This window comes from Temnothorax americanus, unplaced genomic scaffold (genome assembly GCF_048541705.1).
Source record: "Temnothorax americanus isolate GAGA-0224 unplaced genomic scaffold, ASM4854170v1 Scaffold7, whole genome shotgun sequence".
In the NCBI taxonomy this organism is placed as follows: Eukaryota; Metazoa; Arthropoda; class Insecta; order Hymenoptera; family Formicidae; genus Temnothorax; species Temnothorax americanus.
In genome coordinates, this window is record NW_027509792.1 from 2456631 (window position 1) to 2466872 (window position 10242).

Sequence of the window (10242 nt, forward strand, 5' to 3'; positions counted from 1 at the left end):
TAATTATTTCCACTCGTGTCATTTCAGTCATACACTTGCAGGGCAGGAATTTTATTCAGATATCACACGTAGAAACTAAGATATTTCTAAAAATAAAGTATTTGAAAAATGTCATATAGAGGGGACAGTACATTGGGCTTAAACGACAGTCTAAAATAATTTTAAGAATAATATGGCTATAAAAATAGTGAATAAATACGTATATAATAGTCCGGGCAATAAACACTGTCTAACGCAATAGATTTAGATATACGGAAAATTGCTTATTTTTTACAGTAAGTCGCACGTGCAATTTTGATTAAATCTTAGTTTGGGAGTAAATAGTATATGTTAGACAAAACACCCACACCAAACACACAGACACACAATGTAAAATAGAGGATAACTCTATTAAACGAGTGGATAAGACACGTAATGGCTTTACAGGTAGAATGTCTAAACTTCCGTTTGTGACAATTACGTTACAGACGAATGGATCGAATGGACATATTTTGAACGGGGGAATTTCCAATTTCAGGAGATTGTTTTTATAATAATTAGATGTCATGTATATATACGAGAGTTTAATAAAAAATAATTGTACAAATATAATACATTAGTTTATATAATGAACCAATAAGTTCAAATCTTTAATCATGTTTAACAGGTTTAAGTTACACAGGTAATATTTTATTCTCATTGACTTGTGGCTTTAATAATAGCAACTTTGTTAATTTAATTTAGAAAAGCAATAATCCCATAATAGATAATGGTATCATTTATTATATTTTCATTATAAAATTCTATTAGTAATCCGTAGTAACAAACTTACAATATATCTATGGTTAAGATATATAGAATATAGAAATTGAGACTTCATAGTCCTCAAAAATATGGCTATACACCCATGTAAAAACAGTTATATTAGAATTATAATGATAAACACGAGAAAAATAGGACGAGAAGATACTTTATTCAAAAAAATCATGTCCCTTTTAAGAAGACTACTAATTTCTATGATAAAATTTATATAATAAAATGTACCTTATGTTGTCTAATATATAAAGTATAAAATTTATTACTTCTTAATTTGTATTTTCAAGTTGTATGGATCGATATTTTTAAAGGCACATATCTATACAAATATACTATCGATTATATAGTGTGTATTATGTATATACTTATCCTACAAATACACAAGTTTTCTCTCTTATCACAACATGTATATCGTCTTGGTCCACTTATCATCACATATATGGAGAACATAGGTCATTACTTAAATATATAAATATATATATATAGATCTTTATGTGAATCTTCAATATTATCAAAAATATTTTTGGCCTCTTATCCGATTCTACATTGTGTACTATAATACTACATTCATCACATTCATTAAAAATATCGTAAAATACACGGTTAGAGATCCTATAAAATGTAATGAGCTTACCTTCTGTGATATAAAACTCTGATATAGAATTGGGCAGTTAAAAAAATACCATGCTGTATTCCATTGCCTTAAAATATACGTTTCAAGATCATGTACTTCACTCGCGAAACAGTATTGCTCCCATGCGTATCCCGTAGCGCGCCTGACAACGTTATTGTCTTGTCTCTCACGGCTCTGTAAGCGAGCACTAACGTGCAGCAGATCGCCGTGAAGTACGGTTAGACTTTAGAATGTCGTTTGCCAAGCTAATACTCGCGATAGACCACTGCATTATAATGTCGCCCAAATAATTGGGATGTCTCACATAGCCCCATAAACCTGACACCATCAATTTCTTTCCACGTAATGTCGGGATAGTTTCCAAATCTGTAAATTTCAAGGATGAACGTTAGTTTTAATCAGAAGAGAGTAAAAAAGGAATAGTTATTGCTTGCCCTTACACTTACAAGGTATTGTCGGCGAAACTGGATTCTTCCTAAACTCATCTTTCCGCAAGTTACTAGCTCTGTATAAAGCATATCCCACTACAAAGCTCAAAATAGATATGCCAGCGAAGTAGTTAAGTTTCATCCTGAGAGAATACAAAATAGGAATTATCAAAATATTGTGTTGGTATTATGTATGTTAATTGAACTTACTTCTGATATAATATAAATCTAATCTTGTGGTGAGAGTCGTCAAAAATGGATACAACAGGTGACTAACACATGTCATGTATCCGGTTCCCTCATACATTATTGTGAAGGTCGTAAAGATAGTAGCTTCGTATATTAAGCCATGTATGATATAAAATAGCTGCAACAAGACAGCTAACAATGCAGTTATATCAAGTTTCTCAATACTTAGATTCTTTATATCGCCAGCAGCTTTAATTGCGACGGCTATGTTCACGATCAACTGCAAAATAGTGAATATAATTACATTCAATTTTTAATTGTTACTTCATATTGTATAATCTGCTTGCGATAAAAATAAAAATAAAAGTAATAATTACCGTGCCAATGAGAGAAGCTCGTATCAACAATAGCTTAATGTCCAAAGCGCCAATTCGCGGATTAATTTCCCTGCCCTGCCAAAAATTATATATCTTGCTGTTGGTTGATGCATATATATTCAGATTGGCCACTGAAGCTTTTCCTGCCTTGATATACAATGCCATGTTCCCACAATCCAGCCACTAATTGACAACTGCATGATATTATTCAAGATGTAATCGCTAATCGGTATATTCATGTATAGGCATAGACCAATTATCATTAGCGTTACTATAACGCTCAAAAAACCTGAAAAAATTTGTAAGAAAATATTAAAGTAATAATAATAATAATAATACGTAATTAAAAATTACACAAGCATGTACCATTTATGCGATATTGGAGTCTCCCGATTTTGCTCTGCTGTCCGTCAACGGTTTTCCCAATCGGTACAATCGAAATACAAGCCAATAATGTCAAAAATGCAATGTAAGACAACAAGGTATATAAATTTAAGTAAGATTCCAAGTTGACAGCAGGTTTTACAAGTGCAGATTTGCACTGTCCTTTCAAGCACAAGAGTTGTGGTAAGATTACAGACATCGGTAATATAAATACGAGGAAAGATGTCCCGATCCATCCGCCCCATTCTTGCGGCTTGTCGACTCTATTTATCTCCTTTTCACGTTTCACCACTGATTCCCATTTATCGCCCTCGTGCAAGGGTTTCGTCAAATCCTGAAACAATCATCGACATAACCCATCACAGTTTTGTTAGAAAACAAGAAAAAATTATCAGAAAATAATATTTTGTTATATGTTAATAATACATTATCAAAACGTACATCTCTTTGCATTGAATATCCTCTTTCTTTGTCTCCCGGAGGATAATCTTGTACATAATTTTTTCTCTCCACTGGAAGCGAGACGGCTCTATCCATGCTTCTTGATATAATTGATTTATATTCCTGCTCAGTCTTCAGAAGTGTCGGTCTGCGCGTTACCGTTATAATTTCCCTCTTCAAGCGTTGTTGCAGAGGCAACGATTCAGTCGGACTTTCCTGCAGTGCCTTTAAGTCGCTTCCTTTATGATTGCTGGTTTTATCTATACAAACGAGAAGAATTTTGCATATGAATATCATAATATCAATACGCGCAACAAATATCAAATGCAGAATACACTTACCGCTTTCGACATCTATGCGAGATAGAGATATCTTAGCGAGACGCGTGCTACGAACAGGCAATTTCCTAGACGAAAGCGTTGGCGATCTCCCTGGCGATCTCCTAGGCGATCTGGCCGACTGTCTTCCTGGCGATCGCCTGCTCGGTGACTTCCTGCTGGGGGAATATCTTGAGGGACTCTTTGTTGTTCTCCTGCTTGTTCTGATGGTACTTCTTCCTGCTCTCTCAGCCTTAGAAGACAAAAAAAGACTGGTATATAAGATGAGACCTTAGCTTCCAATTCATCCTATATATTCCTTAATATATAATTTTCAACAATGTTCCCTTACCAATCGTTAACAACTTACCTTTATGTCATTTTCTCTAACTGTGTGCTCCATGCCTGTTTCAAATTGTATCTTATATCGATCGCCTCTGACGTTGAGAATTCTTCCCTTATAATATTCCGAAGTATTCGGATACTTGGCAAGGACTTCTTCACCCTCGGTAAACTTCATTGGGAGACCTATATGGAGCATATCCCAAAAATTAAACTTAAAACTTAATTAAAAATTATTAATTAACTAATCAGCTTATTTAGATGAATATACATGTATATATGCATATATGTAAATACATATATATATGTAAATACATATATCACATATATCACATAACGCATAGGATAATCTAGGAAAGCAAGATAATTAGATCTACTGGGCTTATATAATCCAGATTTAACGCAATTGCAGCTCGAAAACGATCACTTATTGCTCCGTACGCGTACACAGGAGCCTGCACGGATAACGGAGCAGGAATTCGGTATAACGGTCGAAAAGCGCGGGGTGCCGCGTAAGTTTCGTAACCGCCCGTTACGAAGGCTAAACGTAAACGTAAACGGTCGCGGCATCGGAGGCGAATCGCGGGAAAGTGTTCGCCCGCGCTTTCGGCGGGTCCTACGGATCGGAACTCGGTCTCACCGGGATCGCGACGTCGTGGCTTCGCAAACGCTCTACTTACTCGTGCTCCAACGGTCGGTTCCACTCCGGAGATATCCGCCGCGACGCCGCGAAAAATAATAAAACTTCCACGAGTCGCGAGGTTACGCCTGATACCGCTCTGGAGCATCGTAGGTCGTAGCAATGATGGGGGAGGGACGCGCGAGGCGCGAGGCGCGAGCGCGCGGGGCAGGCGCGCAGGCACGCAGGCACGCAGGCACGCAGACACGCGCGTCGCGCGTTCCGCAACCCGTCCGATTTAGCCCACGCGGGAAATCGACCCACGCCACCACGCCGTTTACGTCAGCACGGCGCGTTCGCAACTCGCGTCGCGTTTATTCGCGCGCGTCCGGTACGGGGCACGCTGGGGCCCGTGCGCCCCTTGCCCGTATCTTATCACGGAGAACGGAAGCCGCACCGCCGCGCCGGCACCGCAGTGTGGTATGTCGCAAATGATTCAGCATGGCCTCTCTTGCACGGCGTGCGCATAATTCTATAGCTACGACTGGCTTTGAATTAAACTCTGTTTATCTCACTCGGAGAGATGTATTATAACTTGGAAAGATTTTATATTTCGCGTTTTTTAATCTCTAGATCCACATAAATATATAACGATCCATGTATCTTTAAAAATAATTAATGTTAATTACTCTGCAAGATCAGCAATTCACAGTTTCAATCCGACTGTGATGAACCCAGGAACGAGCGCCTGGGGTAAATTTTACACCACATAATCCAAAAAATTAAGCTCACATCACAAATACGCGTTTAATGTTTTTTTTTAGTTTTTTAAATATTTCTTTTAGTTTCTCCTTACTTCTTTCAGAAAATGTTTCTATACACATATTGTCCTCAAATATTAATAAATTATAGAACAATGAAAAATATGCAATATGCAATTATAAATAACAACTTTTTAAATTAAAGTGTAGAAAAATCACTCCACGTGACCTTATGACGTGTGCATTTATGCAAAAGAAATCAGGCGTCCGTTTCCGAGTTAAAAATAGGCATGACTATAATATATTTGCCGCGTTAACTCCTGTCTCTAATAAATACTTGTGGTTAATTCAGAGATAAATATTCGGATGCTTACTTTTTTTGACAATTCTTTTAACTATTATTAACTATTACCAGTTTGATTGAAACTGTGAATTACTAAATGCGCGTTTTCAAACGCTGAATATTGATGTAAGTTTTTGTTTGATTAAAAAAATTTTGTAAATTTTTTAATCTTTTTATTGATCAGCTTTTATATTATATTTTATTACACACTTAACAATGGGCGACCTTTGCCATTTACCGATAAATATACCTATGTTGTTGTTTGTTTGCGATCTTTAACCGGTTATTATTTCATTTTATACATCTTGACATCTCGCTAAATTCTTAGCCTGTTTCTTTTTACTAAAATTTATAATCATGACTTTATTAACCTTTGATATTTAATTATGTTGCTGAGGAAGACTTAACAAATAAGTATAGTCGAAACGTTCGACATAATTAATACATTATTGATAATAATAGACTTTTTAAATCAACAACATCCCTATTTTTGCTCGTCTTTAGTCATTTATCTTTAATTATTATATAGAATATATAGATTATAGATTCTGTTACATATTTCGGCTGGCTGCTAAAAAAATGTAGACACTTTACAAAATCTGTCTGTGACATATTTGGTATGCTGTTGGAATTATTATTAAGATATATTTATCATGATAGAAGTTCTGTGATAATAATGACACGTAAAAGCCACTTTAGATTTCATTTACAATTCGATTCACGTCAGATATTTTAGAATAAAATTATTTTTATAATCTTATACGCCGCGTATATATATTAGTATATATATTTTAATATAAATGTTATACATTTTCGTGTATTTTTATTCTTTAAATACTTTTTATATTGCATGGCGAATAAAATTATAAATGAAATTGTATTCTGAATTCTGATACGAATTACAGATCGTCTATATAGTGCGCTTATTACAAGCGGCATTAACGAAGACTAGAAATAAATTAATTTTCTTATTTTAAATGCTATTTTTTCAGAAACATATCGTATTACATACCTCGTATTATATATTCAGAGTATATCTTGAAATAACATAATTCGTGCTTTTTTTTACGAGATTGCGCACGTATAATTGTATGTATGTACAATCTACAATCTGCCTTGAAAAGTTAACCAGATGAAATTGAAGTCAAAGCGCACTGCTGGAGATTATAATTTTTCCAGATATAAAAGTCAAATGTAATTTTTTGTGGAAATATACCCCTTATATTACGAAGAAAAGGACTCTGAGAACTAATTCATTGCTTTGAATGAAGAGATTGCTTTCCAAGTGGCGTATGTTGTCAATTATAATTTTCGTAAATTTCAATATTTATATGCAAATCGTTAACTTACAATTTCATACTTCGAAGTTCTTATTGTAGCACATCATATGCAGAAACAAAATAAAACGTGTACAATTGTAATCGCAAAATTAACTAGGTTACAGAGACATCAAAAATAAAAATCGTGACGTTACAAACGCGTTTGCTATATACAACAAACGAAATCCCGCGGGTAATCTGAAAAATATTTACGTACAACGATTGCAAGCACGTTGTTGTTCTTCCTCGGTAACGCGAAAGCGCGCACATGGACGAATTGAATTTGGAAAATGAACGTAAACTCGTCAGTGCGTATTTTTTCGCATGGGTTATCGTATGGTGCTTATCGTGTGTATAATTTTCATTTGCGAACTTCGGAATTCTTTCAGAATTCCTTGGAGACAATTTTATGCTCCGGCGAGCGTAACGCGCACGAATTCATAGACGATATCCCGCAGATTTTTGCGACTGACGATCTCAAAGCTGTATCTCGCAGGGAGGAGACAAACGGAGAAAAGAATTCACACACGCTCTACGATAAATTCTCAACGTCGTCCGTTAGCGCGTCAAAAGGTTGCACTCTTTGCGGAAAAGAGATTTTCGATTTAATGTTACGTAATGTCGCGCGGGAATGTAAAATACTGAAGTAAACATATTGAAAAATGCTATAGCGCATTACGGTATCTGTTATTAGAGATGCGATACTTCATCTTGTAACTCATTATACGAAATCTCGGTTACATCTTGGTGCGTGACTGAAATTGAATATCGAATTTATTTATTATAGATAATGCAAAAGAATTTGTAGCGTTGGAATCAAAATGCGAACAACTGCGTGTTCAGATCGAGTATCTAACGAAACAGAAAGAAGATGCGTTTGAGGAGATAGAACGTTTGAAGGATCAAGTAAAATTTTAATATCTCAATATCGGTTGATATTTTACGTCTGGATTATCTTTATTACTAGCAACATTCGTTATTTTGTTTTCATGTTTCCTTGCGCTTGTGTATTCCGTTGTAAATACCGAGTATTTTTTGCCTGTTTATTATTTCGTAAATACCAAATGGAGCATTTTCATTACTTTCTTGAAAGTGCCATTTGTTAATTTGCTTATATCTTCGTGCAGATATTAAGTCAGAGTACTTATTGCACAAGCCTTGGTGCGGTATTAGGTAACTTGACGTGGCGTGCTTCTAGATTTCCGCAAATAGTCGACGCTTGGTTATCGAACGTAAGTAAGTTAATAATATTAAGTAAAATATTGTAGTTCAAATTTTCCTGCATTCGAAATGCGTAATAAAAGTTAGAGAGGATAAAAAAAGATATAGAATCCAAAATATATACACCGTTAAATATTAAAGGATAAAATTTAAATCAACACCTTGAGTTAAATTAACATTTTGTTATTTTTAACTACCATGTTCGTCGAAATTTATTGTTTTAAAAATATCACAAAAATATTATTTCAACTTCATTTTAGTTAAATTAAGAACAATCGAGTAAGAGTAATGGCGACTTATATAGGAACGGCTAAAAATAACTTCAATTGAGTATAATTTGACATTACGAATTTAACAGTGTAATATTGCAAGCCTTTCTATATTATAAAGATATATATAGAAGTAATTAAATGTATAATTAAATAAGTTTTCAAAATGTAATGTGACTTCTCTTTAAATGTAACGGTGGTATAAATGTAGTCCCGTTTCCATAGTTTCAGAATAAAATAGGAGAGTTCTTGTCAATAGTTAACGGTACATTCGACGCGTTCGTTAATACTTATAGAAGCGCATTCCCTCCTACGAGCAACGTTGAGTACCAATTTGTAATGGGATTACTCGGCGTCGTCACCAATATATCCGCGAGCCCGGAAGGTCGTGAGTTTTTAATTACAAATTCCAGCGGTACGGAATTCGTGCAAAAGCTAATTAAACTGACGCCCGAATTACCGTCTGCTCCCGGGACGGTATCTTTGAAAAGGCACGTTTTAAAGAGTTATCTTGTGTGACGTATCTTTAAAAGTTATTTTAATCTGTTCTATAGCTATCTTATCTCTTTCCCAATGTCTATATATATGGTGGTCTAATATTTCATTTTATTGGAGAAAAAAAAACACGAAACTTTTTGATGATATCTTAAGTGCGGTCGCAATTACAGATTAATATTAATGATCCTGTACAACGTGAGCATGAACAAGACCGGCTTGCAATACCTGCTCGAGTCGCGAGTAGGAGACGCGCTGAGTCATTGTTTGGGTGATGAGGCGTCTTCGGAAGAGATGCAACTGCTCTGCCTTCGCGTTCTACAATCCGTCACTTACGATCTCGAGGAACCGAAATACGTTCACGATTTGACTACGATAATTCCGATCGAACGAATCGAGACGATGATGTCCGCGAAACGGAGCGACATAAGCGGTGCGGCAGAACAAGTCATCAAACATTTGCGACACAGTCAAAAAATTACGAAGTGATTATTAAAAACTCAACGCGTTTGTCATGTCTTATGGGATTATAAAAGTATATATAAATAATAAAATGTTTAATATGTATACATTTCTTCGCAAAGATAATGAGTTTCGGATTACTATTAAAAATAATTTTAAAGTTTTAACAAACAGATAATTAACTGTCTGAAAGCAATTTTTTTGTATTTTAAGAAACGTTTTATTAATTGCACATTTAAAATATATTAATGTAAAATATATTACTAATTAAATAGATCACAATGATATATGAATATTTTTATTACTAAATCTTGAATTATACGTTCGATGCATCAACTCGTTAAAATTTTGCTCGATTTGAATTTTTGCTTTTATAAATAATACACAAATTACGTTATGTTATGCATCGAACTGAAACGCTGGACTTTTGTAAGAGCGCGTTGCCTTCCCTATTATTACAATAATAGACTATCGCCAGACTGCAGACTATCCTTGGAACATATGTTCGTAGCTACCGCGAGGGTTGTCGACGATATCGATCTGCAAAGAGCAGGAACGAAATGAAAGCGATTGTACATACAGGATGCAACATACAGTAACTATAACCAACACTATAACGGTACTATACGGTAAAAGTGTCTGATATTATATGAGTTACGTAACTAGCCCCGTAACAATATTAATATTACAGTAATGACGAAGTAATTATTCGGTAATAATGCATACACGAAGGGGGGGGGACTAGACTCTCATGAATAATTAAATTCCTTACGACAGTAATATATACAAAATGCAGTTTATACATCGGTCCTATAGCGGCTTACGATTCCATCGCCGTAACTCATA

The 10242-nt window shown here is 35.0% G+C and overlaps 2 protein-coding genes and 1 pseudogene across 4 annotated transcripts in view; 1 reads left to right on the forward strand and 2 right to left on the reverse strand.

The window, feature by feature from the left end:
• LOC143906326 (gamma-aminobutyric acid receptor subunit alpha-1) overlaps nt 1-10242 on the reverse strand; it is a 123103-nt gene that overhangs the window by 30432 nt on the left and 82429 nt on the right. The window lies entirely within an intron of this gene.
• On the reverse strand, nt 1498-4741 carry LOC143906335 (delta(14)-sterol reductase TM7SF2-like; annotated as a pseudogene). Its single transcript, XR_013259481.1, has 9 exons — nt 4548-4741; nt 3936-4093; nt 3590-3818; nt 3249-3508; nt 2790-3141; nt 2424-2712; nt 2064-2326; nt 1876-2000; nt 1498-1795 (listed from the first exon to the last, which is right to left on the reverse strand). The product of XR_013259481.1 is annotated as a delta(14)-sterol reductase TM7SF2-like (transcript).
• LOC143906336 (heat shock factor 2-binding protein) lies at nt 4710-9438 on the forward strand. Its single transcript, XM_077422385.1, has 6 exons — nt 4710-5006; nt 7339-7522; nt 7737-7855; nt 8077-8181; nt 8665-8930; nt 9108-9438. The coding sequence occupies exons 1-6, from the start codon at nt 4710-4712 to the stop codon at nt 9421-9423; spliced, it is 1287 nt and encodes a 428-aa protein (XP_077278511.1). The 3' UTR covers nt 9424-9438.

Excerpts from the sequence above, each read along its gene's own strand:
- LOC143906336 (XM_077422385.1), top strand. The coding sequence starts at position 4,710 with ATGATGGGGGAGGGACGCGCGAGGCGCGAGGCGCGAGCGCGCGGGGCA. Across the intron at positions 7,523-7,736 it reads GTCCGTTAGCGCGTCAAAAG|ATAATGCAAAAGAATTTGTA; the intron begins GTTGCACTCTTT and ends TATTTATTATAG. Across the intron at positions 8,931-9,107 it reads GGGACGGTATCTTTGAAAAG|ATTAATATTAATGATCCTGT; the intron begins GCACGTTTTAAA and ends TCGCAATTACAG.